This window comes from Chaetodon auriga, chromosome 9 (assembly GCF_051107435.1).
Source record: "Chaetodon auriga isolate fChaAug3 chromosome 9, fChaAug3.hap1, whole genome shotgun sequence".
Classification (NCBI taxonomy): domain Eukaryota; kingdom Metazoa; phylum Chordata; class Actinopteri; order Chaetodontiformes; family Chaetodontidae; genus Chaetodon; species Chaetodon auriga.
Genome location: NC_135082.1, coordinates 15,633,090 through 15,656,102, shown reverse-complemented (window position 1 = coordinate 15,656,102; position 23,013 = coordinate 15,633,090). Strand labels below are relative to the sequence as shown.

General features: G+C 43.3%; 1 protein-coding gene across 1 annotated transcript in view; it reads left to right on the top strand.

Annotated features, from left to right (window-relative positions):
* The first annotated feature begins 3,920 nt into the window (after positions 1 to 3,920).
* dock2 (dedicator of cytokinesis 2) overlaps positions 3,921 to 23,013 on the top strand; it is a 95,235-nt gene continuing 76,142 nt past the window's right edge. Inside the window, exons 1-21 of the mRNA XM_076738720.1 lie at positions 3,921 to 4,053; positions 5,534 to 5,617; positions 6,058 to 6,098; positions 6,312 to 6,367; positions 6,461 to 6,557; positions 6,653 to 6,801; positions 7,049 to 7,184; positions 7,432 to 7,589; positions 9,159 to 9,240; positions 9,505 to 9,640; positions 10,318 to 10,393; positions 10,580 to 10,656; positions 12,156 to 12,406; positions 12,789 to 12,887; positions 13,149 to 13,221; positions 13,514 to 13,617; positions 15,155 to 15,356; positions 17,295 to 17,392; positions 17,500 to 17,589; positions 17,855 to 17,955; positions 20,009 to 20,143. Of these exons, the coding sequence (XP_076594835.1) occupies positions 4,011 to 4,053; positions 5,534 to 5,617; positions 6,058 to 6,098; positions 6,312 to 6,367; positions 6,461 to 6,557; positions 6,653 to 6,801; positions 7,049 to 7,184; positions 7,432 to 7,589; positions 9,159 to 9,240; positions 9,505 to 9,640; positions 10,318 to 10,393; positions 10,580 to 10,656; positions 12,156 to 12,406; positions 12,789 to 12,887; positions 13,149 to 13,221; positions 13,514 to 13,617; positions 15,155 to 15,356; positions 17,295 to 17,392; positions 17,500 to 17,589; positions 17,855 to 17,955; positions 20,009 to 20,143 (2,288 nt within the window). The 5' untranslated portion in view covers positions 3,921 to 4,010. The remainder of the gene's footprint in view (positions 4,054 to 5,533; positions 5,618 to 6,057; positions 6,099 to 6,311; positions 6,368 to 6,460; positions 6,558 to 6,652; positions 6,802 to 7,048; positions 7,185 to 7,431; positions 7,590 to 9,158; positions 9,241 to 9,504; positions 9,641 to 10,317; positions 10,394 to 10,579; positions 10,657 to 12,155; positions 12,407 to 12,788; positions 12,888 to 13,148; positions 13,222 to 13,513; positions 13,618 to 15,154; positions 15,357 to 17,294; positions 17,393 to 17,499; positions 17,590 to 17,854; positions 17,956 to 20,008; positions 20,144 to 23,013) is intronic.

Below are 23,013 nucleotides of genomic sequence, written 5' to 3'. Positions count from 1 at the left end.
TTCAGTCAAACTTAGAAAGTCGGAATTTATCAACTCACCTCAGTGCTGCTTTTCCTTTTCTGTGACGACTGCCCCCGCTACTCCGCGCTGCTCAGTGAGAGAAGCACAGGCTCAGTCATGAAGTGTGTGTGTGTGTGTGTGTGTGTGTGTGTGTGTGTGTGTGTGTGTGTGCGTAATGAGTCTGTAAGTGTATGTGGGAAAGAGAGTAAGCGAGGGAGCACCAGTGCCTCTCACAGAGCTCTCTCTCTGTCTTTTTCTTTCTTTCACTCTCTGCATTGCCCTATTATTCTTCTTTATCTCTTTCAGGTAATTTGCTTTTGAAATCATAATAGTAGCTCTTCAATTCTTTTATCGTACCATCTAACTTGCATGTGCCAGCTGCTGTGATAAAGCAGGTTCTCCTCAACAAACCGTTGCCTTTGGAGACTGCGCTGCATTACCTGAATAATCAGGGCAACCTGTTGCATTCAGCCCTAATGGAATGGCTGGCAAATAAGTCCAGTTTGCAGTGGAGAGAAACACAGGAAGACATGGTTTTCATGCATGCATCATTTTTTATCTTTGGATTTTTTTTCTTCTCCACTGTCTAAACTTTATACAGTGTAATACCTCAGGGATTGTTTAGAGCTTCATGGATGGATGGCGGTTGGGTAGATCTCTGAGAACTGGCACCAGTTGTACTGGAGTGATGTCAGTGACACGCTAGGTCACGCAGATTTCTAAATCAATCTCTCTATTTCTGGAGCAGCTTTTTATTCAGCCTTTGTATCTATTTTTCATGTGCTTTGGTTCCTGGTGTGGCCTTTCCAGTGTCAATTCATCTTCTGGGCTTCAGGCTAACATTCATAAGTCATTATCACGTCTCTTTTCATAACTTTTGTCTGCCTTTTCCTTATCTGTCTCATGTCCGCCTGTCTTTGGCTGTGTCTCAGTTCCCGTGGCCTTGTTCATATCTTAGCTGCTGCTGAAATGGATCAGTCTTTGTCTCTTTTTGTGCTTTTTTTTTTTGGTCTCTGTTAGAGACCGTCCCTCTGTCTGCTGTCTCTTTTTATCCCCTCATCTATAAATTACCTATAGCTGGCTGTTACATTTTTCACCTCATTTCTTTCCACACCTTTAAGCTCCACCCTTGTTTCTCCTTGTGAGTCCCAGCAGCAAGGTTCCAGATTTGTTCCACTACACGGAGCTACGCGATAACTTATCTTTCTTTATCGTTTTTTTCCTTTTTTCTGTCCCCCTCTCCATCTTTCTTCCCCCGTCTTCCTGTCTTTCTCTCACTCTGGCTTTCTAATGCACACACACACACACACACACACACACACACACACACACACACACACACACACACAACCAAAGTGTCACCTCCTCACTTGTCGGTTCTTGTTAATGTTTCTAGGCTCACCTTTCTGTCATTGTTACATCTGTGTCGACACCTCACCTCCGTCTTCCCACATGTTTCCATAACAACAACATTTCCACAGTACCCTATGATATGTTTTTAGTTGGTGGTGGGTACATGATTGGCACCTCCACCACTGAGCATGTGACTGCCTCATCCGTCATTTGGCCACGTGTGTGATGTGTTTTATATTTAGGACCATAGTTGGGCGTCCCTCGGCTTTGATGCCTTTGGCCCCGGCGTTCCCATGCAAGGCAGAGTACAGAAAAAGGACCATTTATTTAAACTGGTGGTGAAAAAGGCATTTGGTAATGGCATCTCAAATTCCATTAAGCATTGTAATATAAATTTTTATTATGGGAAGTTAAACCACAGCTCCAAGTCTGGGTCAATGGTGTGTTTGAAATATGCCATATCTTGAGATAAGAGGAGGTTATGCCAGGGGAATAAAACAAAACACAATGGATGATTTAGAATTACGCCCCTCTCTTTTGCATTCGCGAAGTAATGACATCATTTCTAACATGGTCAGTCATTTGTTAGTGTTAGCTGCAGGCAAACAGGCAAGACAAATTAAGCCAAGAAATCACTGACTGGCTGAAAATAAAACCATTTGTCTGAATCCAAATGCTTGTAATAAGAAAACTGGCAAAATGAATTTTAAACCTTAATAAACTCCTGATGATAAAATATCTTACAAAGTCATTGAAACTTGTCAGTGTCAAATGCAACAGTATGGTATTTTAAACAAAACATGGCTGATTAAGCTAAATATAACAAATGGCTGTGAATGGTGGTTTGCAGTTTTAATGTTCTTGCATTTAATCCCTGTGCTTCAATTCTTCTTTGTTTAATTGATGCATAATACATATTTTTAAAGTTTCTTTTGCATTACCCTTATACCTGCGGCAACTCAATCAGCAGTTGACTTTCACTAGCCGATACCAGAATTTCCTATTGGTTATTTTGGAATCTTTACGTGATCTGACACAGTAGAACAGCTGTAAACCAGTTGTGTGGTGTTAGCTTAGCAAGATAGCTACTGCGTAAATAAATGTTCAATAATAAGATGTCAGTGGTGGCAAACAACGTCAAAAAGAAAACCCATCTGCTGCAGTTTTCGACGCTTAGAGCAGGCTGACGTAGTGTAAAGAGCGAGTAATGGAGGAAGGTGGGATGGATGGATGGATGGATGGATGGATGGATGGATGGGTGGGTGGGTCAAACAAAGACACGGCTCTCACCCAGGAGACCGGGGTTTGTGTCCTGCGAGAAACCAAAAGTGAAACCACAAGTGAACCCATCTTTTCTTCCCTTTCCTTCCCTGGCTTTGATGCCGCATGGCTCAGTCTCTTGGTGTAGTACCACCACCTGTGGATCAGTGCAATAGTGTGAAGCAATTGGCAGGATCGTGTGTCAGAATAAAGGCTGCACCAAGCAGGGACCCAATCATAGAAAAACACCTAGCTAGAGCTGCTAGATGTCAAAACCTCCACAGCAAACCTTTAATTCAGAATGTGGTTTGACTTGGACAGTCATGCTGATCGTAGAATTTGTGAAGGATGCCTTTTACATTAGAAATGGACGTTTATGCTAATTGTTACTCTCTGATTCATAATATAGGAAAACACAATGATGTTCCTGTTTCTCCATCTGAATATTGGACACTGTGTTCCATAATTAAAGTCAAGAGAGAGATCGGTTATATTGAAAATCTGTTATGGACGGTTGTTGCCAGTTGATATTGTGGTGACGGTGTTCTCAGAATGGAAAGTTGGTTGCCCCGGCAACATCATCATCATCATCATCACGAAGGAGACACAGCGGAAATCCATTTGGTGAAGGAGAGTTTTATTTGAAATTTCAGATATGAGTTTCAGCTTTGTGAAGAATTTGTGAAACAAGCAAATTCAGAGGAGCGTTTTCCCATCAAGGAAGGACACAGGATGTGCGGACAGAACAGGGGTGAGCCGAGGCTCTGTGTTGATGAAAACACAACATACAGCTATTACCTGAGGTGAGAGTACACTGTGTACACTGTTTCACACATGGCCGCCGCATGTGAGTGTAAGTCACCCGCAGTCCATCTGATTTTTTTACACTGTGTGGTATCCTGTGTGTATTTAATTCTGATTTATGAATGGATCACACATGCAACTTGCCATCTGTCACATGTGATGGCATCCCCATTTGAAAAAGCATCTTCAGGTCCAACTTGGTTTTAACAAGAATTGCAAATATAGCTGTTTTAATATTATGGGTCATTTTGCATGCCATACACGTCACTTTTTAACCCCTCTGTAGCAGTGATGTTGATGTTTTTCGAGTCCAAATGAGCAAAATGGAGACTGAATTCACTGCGCAGGCCTGTGGGCTCTATAGGGCTCCACCTTGTTATACTCACCCACTTCCCCTTAACCGCCTGAAGGCAGGAAGAGAGGAGAGACTGAAGAGGAAGAGAGGCGAAGGGGGGATGGGCTTATAGCTTTCATTTAAAGTAAAAAAAAGCATAGAAGTGAGAAGTTGGGCAGACACCCTTAAAAAAAGACAGAGAGAGAAAGAGAAGAATCAGAAAGACGAGTTGAGAGGAGGGAAAGGACTTGATGCAATTATGGCTCCTTGGACGAGGACCATGTCGGAGCGGTATGGTGTAGGTAAGTCAGTATGCCCTGACTGTCTTTGTGTGTCTTTGTGTGTGTATGTGCATATGTGTCGCTATCGTGTCTCTCTGTTTAAGTGTTATGCTAAACTAGCCAAGCTCTGAAGATGAATGTGAAAAATCAATGGCTGCTTGACTGGATGTGAGCAGGTGCTAATGGCCTCGTAGAACTTTAGGATGTGCACATGACATAAAATCCTGCCAACAAACCTAAATCCTCAAATCATATTCACCGTTTAACCTCAATGTAACAGAACTCATAAGAGCTACAGTGGATTCTGTGAAGGGGAGAGAAGTCATGAACAAAACTGCCATCCATCCTGAGCTGATGGAGAAATGAGCGGTGGTTAGTAGGCAATCTCTATGCATTACACATTATGCAGTGCATAAATACAGAGGCAAGAAGATAAATCATTCAGGAAAATGACAATTTTCGGTGTGGAAAGATTGATTTTGGCACCAGCAACAAATCCTAGACTGAGAAAGTGCAATTCGTCAGTACAGTCTGTTTATCTGGTGCGTGCGTTTCATACGGCCGAGCATGTGTTGCCGTAAGATATGCGAGACAGACACCGATTTAGCAGCAATACAGATTTCTGACTTCTAATCCAGAATGTAAACGCAGAGGTTCACTGGCCCGCTGCAGACGATGGATTGATTTATCAGTTACTTGCAATACGTCAGGCACATAGTGTGTGTTATAGAAAGTGAGTGAAGACAGTTTTAAGCTTTTCATCCCAGTAGTTCCACTGCTTAAGACTGACAGTGAAAATGAGTGAATTTCTAAAAAGCCATTTTGAATCAGTTACTTATATGGTTACTTATTGAAGTGTTGTTGATCAACTGTATCTAAAGTCAATATCTTCCTGGTCTGCGTTAAGACGACAACACAGGAAGTGGAGGAAGAAGGAAGGAAGTTTGTTTGAGTTTGAAGCCGTACAGCTAAAGAGTACGGTAGAGAGAGTGGAAACCACGTAATATTATGAACTGTACATGTATATTGTTTCAATTTGAAAGAATTGTGTGTCTGAATTTAAGTATTGGTGTCAAAATAGTGAGCTACCTTTTATGCAGTCCAAAGAATGGCCTGATTTAGCATGTTATAGCTGTGTAACTGCTTGTTTAGTGCCCGAAAACCATTCAAGAAAAGGATGGAGTGAAGCAACCGTGAGCCAGTGCACACAGACAGTGTTGGTTTCAGTGCAACGCTTAATTTCTGTAACAAACTGGTTTCCTATGCATCCTCTGCAGTGAGGCAGTGCACAGTCGTCCTAGCTGCTGCCGTGTTGCTGCTCACTGCTTATTCCCTCTGCAAACACCTGTTGCTACCACTGCTGCTTGTACACTAAATCTAAGGCTGACAATTACAGCCTGCTCATTATTGATTCAACCTATGATTCATTTTTAGATTCATCGATTTATCATTTGTTCTTTTGGTCATTTAGCGAGTGTGTTTGTTTTCTGTTTTTTTTAAGTCAAGTGGAATTTTGTCGGCCAAGGTAAGAAGCAGCTTTCCCTCGAGGTTGGCGACATGGTGCACATCCAGGAGGTCTGTGAAGGTAAATATACCTCAAAACGAAACAATAATCTTATAATCTTCTGTTGGATGGTGCTTCTAAGGAACCTTTTTATGTTGGTTTTTAATATAATAATTAGGGACAGGTTTTAAGATTTATACATGTCGCATATCATAACTCATATTTTTCTCATAAACCAGCTAGATCAAACTAAATCAAAGCTATTTATTTTCAGGTAAGATAAGATACAGACAGTAAAGAAGTTAAAGTTAGGTTAAAGGAGTTAGCCGTCTGTATCTCACTGCATGTCACAGCAGTATACAAATATAAGTCATCTCAGCTGAAGACAGTTGCGTCCCAGTCTCCCCACATGCAGTGCAGACATCTCCACATTTCAGTACCAACATAAACCAAAAGCTTTTCCGTGCAGAGATTTCAGCGTGCTGTGGTGGCTGTAAGATGACAGTCCATTTGTCTTTCAGGATGGTACAGAGGCTACTTGGCGAGGAACAAAGGCCAGCAGGTAATAACTCACACATACAGAACCTGGTTTTTACACCAGACTGTGCGTCACATTGATTTTAACAGAAAGGTGATAATGACACATAATGCAGGACATTCAGCCAGCTTTATTCAACTGGGTGAGCCTCATTTTTAGGAAGGAAAGTTAAGAGCTGCTGCTGATTACTATAATTTATTTTCTTATTCATCCCCCCTCACGCATATTCCTCTCCAGGGGGTGTTCCCTGCCAGTTTTGTCCATCTTAAGGAGGTCATCATTGAAAAACGAGGGTGAGTGGAATTAAATGTCTTCATCTGTCTCCAAAAGCTGAAGTTTTTTTCTTTTTTTTTTTCATGTTTTCTTGTATGTGTGCATGACTACAGAGATGAGGAGATAGTGATTTCTGCTGAGATGCCATTGGTGAAGGAGGTGACCACCACATTGAGGGAGTGGGGAAGCATATGGAAGCAGCTCTTTGTGGTAAAAACAAACAAACAGGAAAAAACACTCTTTGCCTGTGTGACTTTGTGTGTGTGTGTGTGGAGGGGTGTAACACCATACGTCTACCTGTCCAGGCCAATAAACAGGCGCGTGTGAAGCAGGTCCAGAGACTGATGTGGGAGCTAATGGAGTGGCGATCCCAGCTCCTGTCTGGCACTCTGCCCAGTGACGAATTCAAGGAGCTCAAGCAGAAAGTCACCTCCAAGATTGACTATGGCAACAAGTATGTCTGCTCCAAAACCAAATCAATTGTTTACACAAGCTTATTTGATCCTGTCTCACCTCCCTGATCACATCTTTCTAACCACTATTTTTTCTTCTCCTCTCTCCTCTCTCCTCTCTCCTCTCTCCCATCACTCCTCTGTTTTCCTCTCTCATCCATTTCCACCTCCACTCATGGCTCCTTCTTTGTCCTCTGTCACCTCCCATCAATCCCCCCCAACCCCTGCCTCTCCTGCTTCCCACTGCAGGATCCTAGAGCTGGACCTGGTGGTTCGGGACGAGGATGGGAACATCTTGGAACCAGAGCGGGCCAGTGTCATCAGCCTGTTCCGGGCTCACGAGGAGGCCACAGTCAAGATCAATGAACGCATCAAAGAGGAGCAGGTAAAGGAAAAGATGAGAAGGCAGTGCGGTCAGGAGCAGAAAGCACAGGACAAGAGAATGCCCTCTATCATGATAAACTAATTCAGGGATTTTCTTCCTGGTACATCCCAAAATTAAGTAACCAACCAGTCTCAACTGTTATACCAGATAACCAGATTTGACAGGAGCTTGAAATGAAGGCTTTTTGGCTGTCCTGTTGAACCCTTGTCCCAAGTTCACATCCTGCAACTAACGTCCTCTCCTGCAGTCCAACATCCAGACAGAGCACAGCGGGATCTCAGCGCGGATCCAGTCTTCCCCCACCCACAGCCTCTACGTGTTTGTCAGGAATTTCGTCTGTCGCATCGGAGAGGACTCGGAGCTCTTCATGTCCCTCTATGACCCCATCAAACAGACCATCATCAGGTGTCTCATCTTCTCTGTCTTCTTCTGCCCTTCTCTCTAATCTTCAGTCCCAGCCTCACACAGTGAGCCGGTGATCAGTGCATTCTTTCCAGGTTGATTTGAGGATTTGAAACCTCACATTCATGTTCAAATAATCAACTGGTGTTTATATAGAAGTCTGCCAGATTTAATTTGGTTGTGGGGTTGAGTCGCACAGAGATAGAAAACAAGGTGCGTGACTGCGAACAGCTTTTATTGTGTCTTGAAAACGTTGTGATCTTCATATAACTTGTTTTTCTTGAGTCTGAAGATAAAAAACTATCTGTTCAATGAAATAAAAATAAAGGAACATTAAGTGGGTTTAACCTCCACCACATCCCTCTTAGTACCAGCTGACTGTCTGAAACGAGTGAAAGCACCTTTTAATTCAAGCTCAGATCTTCTCTACCTCACCTCCATCCCTCAGCTGCCTAAAAGGCGCACACACACACACACACACACACTCACACGCTCCAGCCCACAAGCACTCTTCCATTTTCTCTTGTCTATATACCTCTCCTTCTCTTGCATCCTCATTTTTCCTCTCTAATCCATTGTTGAGCCCCACAAAATAAGAACAATGGTATGCCAAAAATAAGAATACAGAAAATACAAATTATAGGGCAGCAGATAGTGACTGTCAGCGCTGTGTGGTGCCTGACAGGGCTGATGCTAAGTCCCGTCACTCACTGTCATAGTGGGTATATCTATGTCTCAGTAACTGCAGCTGAAAGTGCTAAGATAGACCTGGGTCCATCTTCTTCTTCTCAGTAGATACTGTATCCAAAACCTTTCCATCATCTCTTACTTTCTGGCCATTTGTCCTGATTCTCTTACGTCTCATCTGCCCTTGTTATGTTTATTTGATTTGATTAAGTTCCCTCGCTTGATAAAATGGCAGATATTATGGTTTTATGACAGGAATGTTTGAGGAAGGTTTTTCCCAGCTTTGATTCACCCCACTCACCCACACTCCTCTGTCTCAGCTGTCTGTCTTCCTTTTCATCCCTCTGTCCATTTCTGGTACGTACTTGTATGTCAGGAAATGCTTTTGGGAATAGAACGGATGTATTTTTAGCACATGAATCAAAATTATGCAGCTGCACTGGGGAACATTCGTTGATCCAAATGCATGTTAGGGGTGGGCTGAAGAATTTGCACTTAATTTTTCACAGGAATCATTTAACGTCACATCAGCACCTCCATACAGTTTGCTCATGTACTCCAGACAGGCTGCTCTGTGATCCTTTCCCAACAGATGAAGGAGGCAAACGGACCAGCTTTATCTGGACCGAGCACTTGCTCACTCAGAGATAGTGTTTTTTATCTTTTTGATTCATCGTTTCCTGTAGGTGGAAATGTGCAAACCCCAAAACAGAAATTCATTTTCTCAAGTAGACTGAATCTGCAGAGTTTCAGTCAAGGGGAATGAGATGAACTTTAGTGCAGCTGGATTTGATACTGTGTGTGGTTTTGTATTAAAATATTGCACAGCAGAACAGTAATGTGACAGTTATTGTCTTCTTTAACTCTTTCATGTGCTTGGTGCAGTGAGAACTACTTGGTACGCTGGGGCAGCAAAGGATTCCCCAAGGAGATTGACATGCTCAACAACCTGAAGGTTGTCTTTACAGTAAGTGACCACAGGAGGGCACTATCACACTGTTTGTGAACATGACGGCCGCTGCACTGTACAGAAATGAATGGATTTGTTCCCTGCAAGAAGATTGTATTGTTTTGTTTAATTTTCTCCCTCTCCTCTTTCCCTCTTCCCCTCTATCCCCCAACCCCACTCTCCTCCATCCTTTCATCCATATATTCTGACTCCCTGTATTTCTTCTTTTACTTTCCTTTCTCTCTCCTCTCCTCTCCTCTCCCTGATTTTCTTTTTTACCAGGACTTGGGGAACAAGGATCTGAGCAGAGAAAAGATTTATCTGATCTGTCAGATAGTGAGAGTGGGCAGGATGGACCTGAAAGAGATGAACAACAAGAAGTGCACTCAGGGCCTGAGACGGCCATTTGGGGTGGCAGGTACTTGAAGAACAGCCTGGACAGTTTTATTTTGCTTAAAGGTGCCATTCAATTGCCAATCCAGGTGGCCAAGCAGTGTGCGAAGTATAAATTCTAGCCATTGGGCCAAATTTATGATCAGAAAGATTTCTCTGTATTGTCAATATTTACGAGTCTTGCTTTTACTAGCCTCTCTTTTAAAGCTACAATATATTTGATGGCAGAAAAAGGCTGTTTGCCCTCATTTCTTTGTCTCCTTTCAGCAGCTTATCCCACAGTAATGGCCTTTAGTCGCCTCTCCAGTCACTTTTTCTTTTGTTCCCTAAAGGTCAGAGTAATTTTGTCTAACTTTTCAGCTGCTGTTGCTGGCATTATCACCCATATTTACACCTGTGAGCCACCTGGTGCAATCGCAGTCAGATTTTGCACAAACAGAACTAAAACATTGATTCTTTTTGTACCCTTACGTCTATTGTTGTACCCTCTCGCTCAAAAAAGTTGTTATATCCAGATATAAACCTCACAAAAACTGCTCTCACGGTGTGTCGTGAGGCCCGCTTTGCTTGACTCATGTGTGATAGAGAACTTTGTATACAAAATGTTCACATAGGCTGTCATTGTCGACTGATTGGAAATTAGTGTATTACATGTTCTTTGATTTTGTCATCACAGACACGTTTGTTTTCTTCTCTTGGCAGTGATGGACATTAGTGATATCATCAAAGGAAAGATCGAGTGCGATGAGGAGAAGCAGTTTTTCATCCCCTTCTTCCCGTATGTCCTATTTTCCTCCTCTGGCACTCCACCCCTTCTCCTTCTTGCCCTGCTTTTCTTCCCTAAGAAACTTAAATCTCTTTTCACAGATCCTCCCTGTAATTAAAATAGCAGTCTTGCACAACCTGCACAGTTTTATGGTTAAAAGGTTTCTGTGTGTTTTTTCTTTTTTTTTTTCGGCTCCAGGGTAGTTGCTGAGAATGACTTCCTCCACACCTTGTTGAACAAAGTGACGGCATCACGAGGAGACAGCGGTGGCCAAGGTACTGTTACAGGCTTCTGGTGTAAGCTGCGTGTCTCCTCTGCTGTTAGTGGTCTTGTAAGCTTTGAAGGTTCTCAGTGGACTGTGTACACTGCGATCAGACAAAATGGCCTTTCCCGCTGCATCCTCGCTGCTTCTCTCTGCTCTGTGGGTGAGAATGGTCATTAGCCTGATGGATAGCTTGTGCCCTTGAGCCCATCTTTTCATATTACTTACCCTTTATTCCTCCCTCACCAGCAGCCTCCAGTGTCGCTGTCCACTACCTCATGTTTATGGCTGACTTTGACAGGCCCTATGTGTGACACCGTCTCGTTCCACACAGAGTAACCCCCACGTGTTGGACTGTTATATCACACAGCTTTTATCTTTCCTGCCGCTCCTGAAGGCTCTGGGCATAACCCAGATATGAAAGGAGCACCCGGATGAGCAGATATGGAAGGAGCACCTGAGGCCACCAGATGTCTGTTCTTAACATTACTCACCCCTAATCTCTCCTTCCTCTCACTTTGAGATGCTTCTACCACAGCACATACACTGACACACATATACAGCATTCCCTGTAGGTATGCAGTTAGCCTTGAAAATGTGGGTTTGTGACATAGTCTAGATTTCGCCAACTATCTCTTCCCCTAAAATAGCTCACCCCTTTTTCCGTTTTCTGTCCATTTTTGTCTCCGCGTTCTCCCACAATTCCTCTGAAAGCTGTGAGAGCCCATATTTTTTAATACAACATTTGGGCCTATAATGACAACACCCTCATCCTGTCTTCGTCTCCCTCGCTCCCCTGTCTTACACTACCATTCACCAACAGGAATGGTCTAGACTGCAACAACAGCAGACATCTTCACATCCAAAGCTCACCTTGGAACACTTTCACATTAAGTTAGATAAAGCGAGATCCACTTTGTGTAAAATCTGAGTGTTTAAGTTCAGCTTTCGGGCCTTGTCTTTCAGGGTTTCTCACTTTTCAATTCACTTTAAATGGCACAGAACCTTGAACTTCCTTATTCATTCATTTGGTTTTAATTTTAATTGGCTTACCTGCAGAGAGAAATGAAAACTCTTCTCAGGATCCCTCATTTAATATAGCCTGGAGTGGCATCTATTTGTCTGAGCAAATTTCTTAATATTTGGTCAAAGTTCTGTGAAGTCCAGCTTATTACATTTAACTCTGTTATGTCAATACGTGCTCTTTGGTTTCCTAAGCTGTTTCAGGTGATCAGCTTTGGTCACTCTGGAAGTATAACAGGAGGATAAGTCTCAGCCAGTTTACATCCTTAAATGAAATCCCACATTTCTTGAGTTTCTGAGCCCCATGAAGGCCTAAGTTCAAGAATATAGATTTTTAGGAAACACTGAGTACAGCTTAAAACATCAGCAGCCCCACTGCTAACAGCATCCTGTTTAACTAATGTCATTAATTGTGGACCTGACATATGTATGCATACTTGTCAAACATTACATGGTCTTTCCTCCTCCTTTACCCCTCCCCCCCTGCAGGTCTGTGGGTGACCATGAAGGCTCTGGTAGGGGACATAGTTCAGATCCGGAAGGAATACCCTCACCTGGTGGACCGCAGCACTGTGGTGGCCCGCAAGCTTGGCTTCCCAGAGATCATTATGCCGGGAGATGTTCGCAATGACATCTACCTCACCTTACAGGGTGGCGACTTCGACAAATACAACAAGACGACACAGAAGAACGTGGAGGTCATCATGTGGGTCTGTGATGAGGAGGGCAAGGCCATACAGGTCAGCAGCATGAAAGGATGAGGTCGTACGGAGCACGTCGGCGTATTTGGAAGGAAAGGGATTTGTGTGTGTTGGGGGAGTGTTTGAGATACAGTGTGCAGGTGCATGTGTGCACTGCATGTGTGGTGTATAAGAGACTGAGGTGTCATGTGCCAGCGAGCAAGCATGACACTGATCAAGTGCTTACTCACCCTCTCATAGTCAGGGGCACATCGACGTGGCTTTATCCCCGAGTGAAAATCCATCTTAGGCATACATGGACGCACACACACACACACACACACACATACACACACACACACACACACACACACACACACACAAACATGAAATCCTTCAGCTCAATATGACAAGTATTTTTCTCTCTCTCCCTCTTTCCTAGAACTCCATCTGTCTGGGAGCAGGGGATAAAGCGGTCAGTGAGTACAGATCGGTCATCTACTACCAAGTCAAACAGCCCCGCTGGATGGAGACAATTAAGGTGTGTGTGTGTGTGTGTGTGTGTTGGAGAAGGAGTTGCAGAGCTAACAGTTCAAAAGTAGTTTGTGGTGGAAATGTATTTCCATCTATACCGGAGTGTTCTTTCCATTTTCTCGAAGGTGTCTGGTGTTTATATAGCATTTGCATTCCTCATTTCAGCCAGACCTTTCATGAAAATAAACCTCAGAATGTCATGGTATACCTTTAAAATTTGAAGATGTCTGTTATTTCGTATTCTATAATAACATGAGATGTCCTCCAGGTGGCAGTCCCTCTGGAGGAAATGCACAGAATTCATTTACGCTTCATGTTCAGACACCGCTCTTCCCAGGAGTGTGAGTATCAGCCTCTCGTCCTCTGCCTGTCTGTTGTCTGCATACATCCACACTCCTTAACTCTGCTCTGCTCCCCTGAGCATAATGTGACACTGGAAGGACCGAATGATTGGAGGCAATTTGGAAAATGACCTAAGGCATCATTACACACAGTTGATTAAACAAATCAGCAGTCTTTACTCCTCCCATGTCTGAGTTTTCCCCGTCTCTCCCCCCTCTCCATTTCCCTGATGTGTTTCTCCCCTGACCCTCTCCCTCCTTCTGTTTACACATCCGTCTCCTTCGCCTCCAGCCAAGGACAAGAGCGAGAAGAACTTTGCCATGGCTTTTGTGCGTCTGATGAAGGAGGATGGGACAGTTCTACAAGACGGGCTGCATGACCTTGTAGTCTTCAAGGTCAGGACCAGAGTCTTTTGCAGAAAGTAAAGAGATGAACTCATGAGCTGGTTCAGTGTCTGAAAAACAAATCAAATGCAGAGAAAATGAGATCGATTTCATCTCACTGAAAGCTTGATGACTTATTGTCAGCCAAATCGTGTCTGCCTTGACCACCAGTGTGCAGAATACAATTGTGCAACTGCATAGCAGATCAACACGCAAAGCCTTCAGACTTATATGGAGTAATAAATGGCATAGTGAGTCTTTTATGATGAGGAAGTGTCACAGCTCATTTCTTTCATTGAACCAGTTTGGGATTGAACAGTCCAACTTCAATAGATCTATCCAATAGATATGAAATATTTCTAGATAGTGTGTCAAATGAAAGTGGCAACTCTGGTTGCAAATAACAAAACCGTAGCTTCTCTTGATTCATCGTTCAGGATGAGACACGAATGAATGGGCAAGTTTTTTCTTACTGTGCCAAGATTTTTCGTCTGCAGGTGGATAATGGTAAAGTTCAAGGCTCTAAATTGAAAGTAAACTTTATGAATCATTGAAGCATACTGTGGTATTTGTCAAAAGCATGGCATTTATCTCTCTACTGTCAAGGAGAAAGAATTTCAAGACGTGCTCAGTGGCCACCATCATGAAAGCAGACCTAAACATACAGTATAATGAGTCTGGAGGGGAGATTATGACCACCCAGACAGGTTGAGTGAAGCCAAATAGATTTCCTGCCAAATGAGCCTGAGCTAAGATTGAATCCCCTTATTGATTAAATGCCAAACGCAATGAAGATTAATTACTCGTGATTCACTCAAAGACCAAATGGACGGTCCCACCGTGCCCTCTTTCTCGATTATCTCTCGTTATCCCTGCATTCCCCTCGATGTCTGTACCACTCATGCCTTCAATCTCTTGCTCCCTGCTATTCCGTCCACTCACTCATTATTACTTACTGGTTTGACATTAAGGAGGGCAGAGTTGAAGTTTGAGGCCTGAATGAATCCACGGCCTGAAGATGGAAAATTTATAGATAAGGTATGGTCACATGCACCAAATAGATAAGCAAAGTAAGAACTTGCCAAGCCAAGAGAGGATATCTCTGTATCTTTTCAGCTCTTAACTAAAAAGAAAAATGCTGCACCAGCAGTTGGTGCTGTTTTCGTTTGTGCTCTTATTTTTCTAACCTGCTCTTGGCCCCTCTGTTTCCTAAGTTATGAGTTTACAAACTGAAGTTGAGTTAGGCAGAAGTAGATAAGGCACGGAGGATTACTGCTGTGGAACTGGCGACTGCAATCATTGTTTGTCATTTTTTTTCTCCAGGAATAGCCTAATAAATCACTGCAAGCGTAGCAAACCCCAGTGCCTCTCTGTGTACTACTCCTGTGTTAGCATCAAGACGCTTTGACTAAGCACAGGAAATATAATTCTTGTCCCAGTGCTGCCGCGACATCCACCAAACATCTGTGCCTCAACTCATGAAGCTGCAGCTTTACTGGTGCATCACCATTATTGGGTTAAAAATGACTCCCACACGTTGTCCTCCTAGGGTGACAGCAAACGCATGGAGGACGTGAACTGCTACTTGTCTTTGCCCTCGACCCGCCACCACCACAGCGACCCCCACAAGGTGGCGGCGCTGAGTCGCAGCTCCAGCAACGTGTCCGGGGGTGCAGGAGGCCTGTCAGTCAGCTCCAGAGACACCTTCACTATCTCCACCCTGGTCTGCTCCACCAAACTCACCCAGAACGGTAGGTGTATGTGTGCGTTTGTTTGTATATGTGTGTGTTTGGGGGGCGGGCAGGTGCTGCATTGTTGAAAGCACCTTTGTGATTGTGTTGATATTAAGCTTCTTGGGAGACTTGGCAGGGCGAATTATTTTCATTCAGACACACAGACACACACACTCGTATACACACAAAAACTGAGGAAAGGTTAGGGCAGAAATTACAGTATGTGGAGTGTGAGGGTGTTTGAAATTAAACCTGACACGTCAAAAAAAAACATTAATTAACATCTTCTTTCAACAGAGTAATAAGGGCAGGCCAAGACAATGAATCATCGGTTGGCTGTGAAATTGGTAGAGGACAAATCCACCACGTAGAAGGTCCCTTAAAGTGTGAAAACACTGCCGGTCCAGTGTGCGTACTGTTTTGTCTTGGGCTAGCTTTTGGGGAACTTCAGACATCTCCTTAAAAAAACCCCTATAAAACTGACAGTGAAACGCAGGTAACATCTCTCTGACCTCATTAGTGTTATTTTTAGGTTTCGGGCTAAAAGGTGAGTCAGGATGACAGCAGCTGAAGGCTGAGGTGAGGTTAGGGTTAGGGTAAAGGAAACCTTCAGCCAATTAATGGTGAGTCAACAGTATGTTAATTAGGTTAATGGTGCCAGAACTACAAGAGTGTCTGTGAGGTATGGTCAAGGGATAGTAAGCAAAGGATGCAGGGAACGGTGTGTATACATAGGTTTTATCAGCGGCAAGTGTCGTCATTTTGTCCTACACATTCTGGCAGGCAGCCACGTAACCATGCACGCACACATACACACACACTCTCTGAGGTGCACATCCACATCTACAAATGCTGCATACACACACATACACTGCAGACAGTAAGGTGTACCAGACACAGGTGCAGTGCAACAGCTGTTACTGAGGAAACCAGTCCATCACTATAATGAACATTATCCTGCGGTATTAATCACCTGTAACACACACACACACACACACACACACACACACACACACACACAAATGCACGCACGCACGCACGCACGCACACACACGCACACACACACACACACACACACACACACACACACACACACACACAAAGGCTCTCAGGCATGCAGGCACACAGAGTTGTTTGGGGCCACCCAGCAGATGTGCGGCTTGGCTTGGTGAGTCAGAAATTATTGGACAGGGAAAGCAGTGAGCTTCAAGCGGGCAGGCCTACAGAGACGTGCAAATCTGCCCCATGTCAAACTGTAGCAGAATTAATGACAGAAACTGTGGATTTGAATGTTCAGCTGAAAGTCTCAGTAAGCAGAGGAACAGGGACTGTCCACATGACAAATCATCACTTGACAAATTGCTTCTTAGTTGTTGCTCATTCATCAGAGAGTAACTCTGAAAGCACGGAGTTGAGTATAAAATGAATAATAATCCATTGATTCCTTTGTAACATGAATTAAGCAATTGTTTACAAGTACACAAAACGACAGAAAATACACAATTTCCCAGAGGTCAATCGACATCTTCAAAGACAAGCTGTAAGTACAGATATACTGTATATTCAAGACCCCAGATTTTAACATTTATAGTGATATAAAAAAGAGAAAAGCAGCAAATAGCTGATTAGCAAAAATTATGAATTAAATATCTTTAATTAATTAATTTCAGCTCTAATTGTAATTCAGTGCAACAACTTCAACTTCTTATCTTTCACATTATATAAAAACTATCAAGTCCCTGACAGGTAAATTCATTCCAACAGGTTATATCTATTCTGTGCACCACACACTGTCAAATGTTCAAGGACAGAAAGTGAAAAGCTCCATTTTAGAAAATCAAAACTGTCAACAACGAACATAACAGTAACTTTGATCACTCATAAGCAATACAATACGTGTATGAGCGGTTAAGACAGCTGAGCAGAAAATGTTCCCCCTGTGTCTCGCCTCTCCAGTGGGTCTGCTGGGGCTGCTCAAGTGGAGGACCCGGCCTGAATACCTCAAACAAAACCTGGACAGTCTCAAAATCATTGATGGAGAGGAGGTGGTCAAGGTCAGTGGTGTGAACGCAAGTGTGTTTATGCACAAGTGTGTAGGCTGGTGTGTGTGTGTGTGCACGGTCTCACCGGCCTTCTCCTTCGTCTGTATCTGTGCGTGTAGTTTCTGCAGGACACCCTGGATGCCTTGTTCAACATCATGATGGAACACTCTCAGACTGACGACTACGACATCCTCGTGTTTGATGCGTTGGTGAGTGTGTGCATGTGTGTGCTTACCCAGCAAGAGCTTGTGTGTGTGATTCTGTGTGTGTGTGTGTGTGCCTTGTCAACAGATGCAGCTGATCTCTTGACAGGTTGTCTGTGTGTATCAGGTGTGACATCTTTGCATCTACCTGTCCATCTTTTTCCAGATAAACATGTCCATCAGGTGATTGTACATAATGTCCGATCTGCCTCGTAAATGTTTATTTCTATGTAAACATGTAACCTCTCTGTTTCTCCCTTCTGTCTGCCAGATATACATCATTGGTCTGATCGCTGACAGAAAGTTTCAGCACTTCAACACAGTGTTGGAGGCCTACATCAAGCAGCATTTCAGTGCTACTCTGGCCTACAAGTAGGTGACTTCCTGGATCACCTCTCACTTCCTGTCGTCAGTCTGTTGTGTTTTATATGAGTTTCCTGAATGAGAGGTGTCTTGCATCAGATTCTAATGTATATATGATGAGCAATATTTCTTATTCTTTTCTTAGCAAGACAAATATAAGCTCTATAGGCAAGAAACATGTAACATATATGCAAAAATAGTTCTTCTTAAGTGCTCAAAAAATAAAGAAAATTAGTCACAAATCATTATTCTCATGCAACAGTGCTGTTTTGAAAAAGCTAAAATATTTTATCGATTCTGACACGAGAGATTTTATTATCAGTTAAACTCACTGAACACAACTGGCTATTTCAGGCTTAAATAATTTTACTGTGAGCTCCATAAAATGCCAGCTGAGCACTTCATTTAGGTGTGAGGACGTGTAAGGACAGTGTTAGACTTCCTGTCAACAAACATACCAGACTTCTTTTGAGTGGAAATATCAGCAGTGTATCAACAAGATGTGCAATGTTCTTGTTTGCATTTCAAACTAGAAATACATACATAGCACAGTGTGTCCAGTATTTCACACTTTATGCCAAAGATGCACCAGCATTAAAGCTGTTGTGGTAACTTAAATGCCACCTGAAGATCTAATGTTAAGTGATTAAACAATGCACTGTATCCAGCTGCCACTGGAGGTCAGTGTGTGTGTGTTGGCCTTTGGAGCACTTGACCGAACAGGATTAGATGTAGTGTACATCCAGATAGCCGGACTTTTAACCCTACCTCTCTGCGGAGTAGCAGCTAAAGCACTCAGGCGCTCTCCCCAAACTCTGCGGCCTGCTCCTTCCTCTCCGATATTTCACTTCACTTGATTCAGCGGGCGCTGGAGAAAACATTTGTTTGCATTGCCAACGCTTCAGTTAGGAAATTAAAAACATCTCTCTGCAGCTCTCTTTCCCCCCTCTGAACCTTTTCTTGCTCACCCCAAACTGCTTCTCCTCCTCTCAGCCTCCTTTTCCCAATTATCCCTGCCACTCCCCGCCTCTCTGGCCTGCTTTTCTCTCCTCCTGTCTGTTCTTCGCTCCATCTATTCATCTGTCTCTCCACCATCGCTCCATCCCTCCCCTGCCAGTGTGTTGATGTTCACCCTCTTTAAGAGGGTCACTGCAGCTTAACGCCTGTCAGCCCAGGGGCTGTTATGTAAAACTCTCTAACTCCCTCTCGCTACATTATAAACTCCCGATCTCTTGCTCTTAAAAAAAGAATAAATCATCCTCCGCTCGCCTTTAAGCCACGCATCAAAACAAAACCAGGGAAGGCTGAATGGTAATAACGCTGATGATATTTTGAAGGTCGCTCTGATGAAAGTGAGGTCTGATCAGAGTTCACTTCTCAAGGTGACTTTTATTGTTTAAGAGGATTTAGTTGTTTTAAACCCATTAATAGGTGATCCCCTGTTAGCATTTCATGAAAATAGAGCCATCACAGTCAAGCCTTACCTCTGGCGGTATTACTTTACGTGTTATGAACATGCTCCCGCTGCATGACGCTGAGCTGATGCAGAGGGAGATTGGACTGAGAAATGGTGCGAGGTCATAAACTTCAACTGAACTCTGCGCCACCCACTCCTCTCTCCAACTCCTTTGACACACCCGAGTACTATATTTATGTGTGTGTCTAAAGATACCTCCAGGCCGCGCATGTGTTGGAAAATGATTTTTTTCATCATGCATCTGAGGGCAAATAAAAATGTTGGTGAGCTGTGTGAAAGGTACATCTGTTGAGGTGTGAAATGCTATTTTGCCATTTTTCCACCTCCACCTCCCTCCCAGTCTTCCTCTCTCTCGTTCTTTCACTCTCACTCTGTTGCACTCTGTCTTTCTGCTCTATGGAAGTGAAAAATGGAGTTGGTGATTAACTTTCCAACCTGTGGAACATCAGGGAACGAATGACAATTCTGGCTGAATGATTTTGATTTCTTTCTTCCCTTCTCACTTTTCTTTCTTTCTCTCTTGATTTTGTTTTCCTTTTCTCCCTTTCACGCTCTCTCTCTCTTCTTCGAATCGTTCTCTCCCAGAAAACTGATGTCGGTGCTGAAGAGGTATCTGGATGTGTCCAGTCGAGGGGAGCAGTGTGAGCCCATCCTCCGGACCCTCAAAGCCCTCGAGTACATCTTCAAGTTCATCGTCCGCTCACGCATGCTCTACTCGCAGTGAGTTTTTATGTACCTATTGCTGGACTGCTCATTATAGAAAACCCTGAATGATGCAAATAGAGATTCTTGAAGACACACACACACACACACACACACACACACACACACACACACACAGAGCCCGGTGACACTGCATTACCGGAGTAATCGTTTTTGACAGCTCTGTGAGAAAAGGCTGCTGATTACAGCACTAACGTTGCTAATAAGCATTGATGATGAAGTGCATCGTCCGAATGAGAGCTAATGATGGGGCAGGGTTGCTGAATGGGCAGCCAAAGAAACAGCAGACAGACAAAGTTCCTGCAGGAGAGACTTATGACACCCAGTGTGCTGAGCTGAGAGCTGCACCATACGATAAGTGTAAACACCATTTATAACTGCAGCGCAAAAAATGACATTGACAGATCAGAGGCTTGATCCACAAATGTGTTATGTGCCTTGCCTATGGATGCCTTGAGTACCTGTGTGTGTTTCTGCGTTTGAGTACAGGTGTATAAACCGCAATCCTGTGTGTAATGTATTGCTTATTAATGTATGAATGCAAGGTTTTCTGGTGTTTTTTTTATGGGTTGCCTCTGTTAGGCGCGGTGCATTAGTGGTTGTACATGACTTGGGAGGGGATCTCTGTCTGCCTGTGTGTGCATGTGTGTGTTGGAATGTGTATTGCGTTTGTCATTCCAAGTCCACTGGTCGATGAAGATCTGTCTTTTTAATCTAGAGGACATCGAGAGCTTCATTTGTGGAAATTAGTGTGTTTGTTTATCGATGTGGTGGGTGTGTTTATTTATTCATAGAGCGTGCGCGGATTTATGTGGATGCATTAGTGTCGTTTCCCAAAGCATGTGTGTATTTATGTGCAAATATAGGCCTGCTCACAAGCCCACACATATACATTTAAGCATACTTCTAAGTATATATCTGTGTGTGTGTGTGTGTGTGTGTGTGTGTGTGTGTGTGTGTGTGTGTCTGCATCACATTATCGCTCCACTGCTCCTGGATTGACTGAGCTCCAGTCGCCAACCTCCCCTGGGTATCTCTGAACCGATAAATCTCACTCTCCTTCTCTCTTCCCCTCTCTCTCTCTCTCTCTCCACCTCTATCTGTCGTCCTCCAACCACCTGCAGCCGACAACTTCAGCTTGCTCCGCATTTAAAGTTTTCACATCAGATTTTCCCCCCCTACTGTAAGGCCTCCTCATGCCACCCGACAATCACGTATTCAAGAGAGCCACCAGCGCTGTAGGTGCATCTGTAAGGCTCCATCATCATCACCATCAAGACAAGCAGTCATTAATAGTTAAACAGGCGGCATTGAAGATTTATTAGCTTGTCAAAGTGCCTTTGTGTTCATGCAAAGTCTATTAGGAGTGTGTGATGTTTACTTGAAAAATATGTAAGGCACGCTGCACTAGATTTTGCTCTTTCCTTCACCTTCTTTGTGTCCTTCACGCCCTATAGCTTCCATTACTTCCCTGTAGTTTAGCTCATCAGTTGTATCTGTTTCTCTTTCTTTCCCCTGAGCACCTGCTATGTTCTATATTTCACCTTTGTCTTATCCTCCCCTTGTCCTCTTTCTTCCATCCCCCATCTTTAAATCTCACCTCCTCTCTTTCCTTCATTCCTCCTCGTAGCTTCTCGCACCTTTTCCTATGGAAGCACGTTAAATTCACTTTGTCGCATTGAGAAAGATCGCTCATTGGTGTGATAAGGATCTTCTTATTATGGGATCATTTTTCTCTCCTATGACATCTGATATTATGATTGTGTAATCTTTTCCACTTATCACAGTATCTGGACTTTTTAATTTTGTTATCTTATTCTTATAATAACATCTCATTATTTTGGGATCACTTCTCATGATAGAGGGCATACTATCTGGTAATAATAATAATCTTCAAATAATGAGAAATAGCTCATAGTAAGATAACATTCATGACACGGAGAGCTGGGATTACCGTGACACATACTTGATTTACCCTTTTCTATGCAACGGATACAGAAATGCCAGGCTTTACCAAACAAACATTATCTTGATGAATTCCAGCTTTTTCACAATAATCCTGATTGGTCCATTGGGTCTACAATGCTTCTTTAATTCTCTGTATGAATAAAGTATTAAACTCAAATAGGATGTAACAGTTCTCAAGGTAATCGTGTGACTCATTGCACCACTCACTTACATTTTTAAAAGTTTCACTGATCAGTATCAGGGGCGCAGTGCAATTTTTATTATGCTATTTTGATGTGTCACAGTGATGCTAGTCACTGCACCACTTGTCCGTGTGTCTTGCAAAATATCAGCATTTAAGATCTGACCAAGGAAAGCTTGTGTCTCACTACTTAATTTCAGCATTGAACATTTTTCTCTGATTGGTCCAGGAGGGAACTGCAATTATGAATCATAACAAGGGGACATATGTGAGTGATTTACTGAGACAGTGAGCTCATAATTCATGGAGGACATGTTTAGTGTTCCCTTGTTGTTGTCCTTTTTTCCTTTTCCTCCTTTCATCCACAAGTACATGCAGCTGAGCTGTCCTCCTTCTGCACTTGCTCTCCCACTCCCTCATTTCTACACATTTTTCCTCAGCGTCCCTCGCTCCTTTCCTCCCCCCCTTCTCTTGATTCCCTTCCCTTCATCCTTCTCCCTCTCCTCTCCATCTGTCTCCAGTATTAGTTTGCTGAGATATTATGATGTATTTGTGTCGTTATGCTTATGTGTGGGTATTAAGTGCCTGTGTGTGTGTGTGTGTGTGTGTGTGTGTGTGTGTGTGTGTGTGTCTAGATAAGTTGCCTTTGGCCATTTTTAGTTCCACATGCGTCTTTTGAGTTGAAGTAAAGTGGTACTCTACATGCTTTAAGATGCTA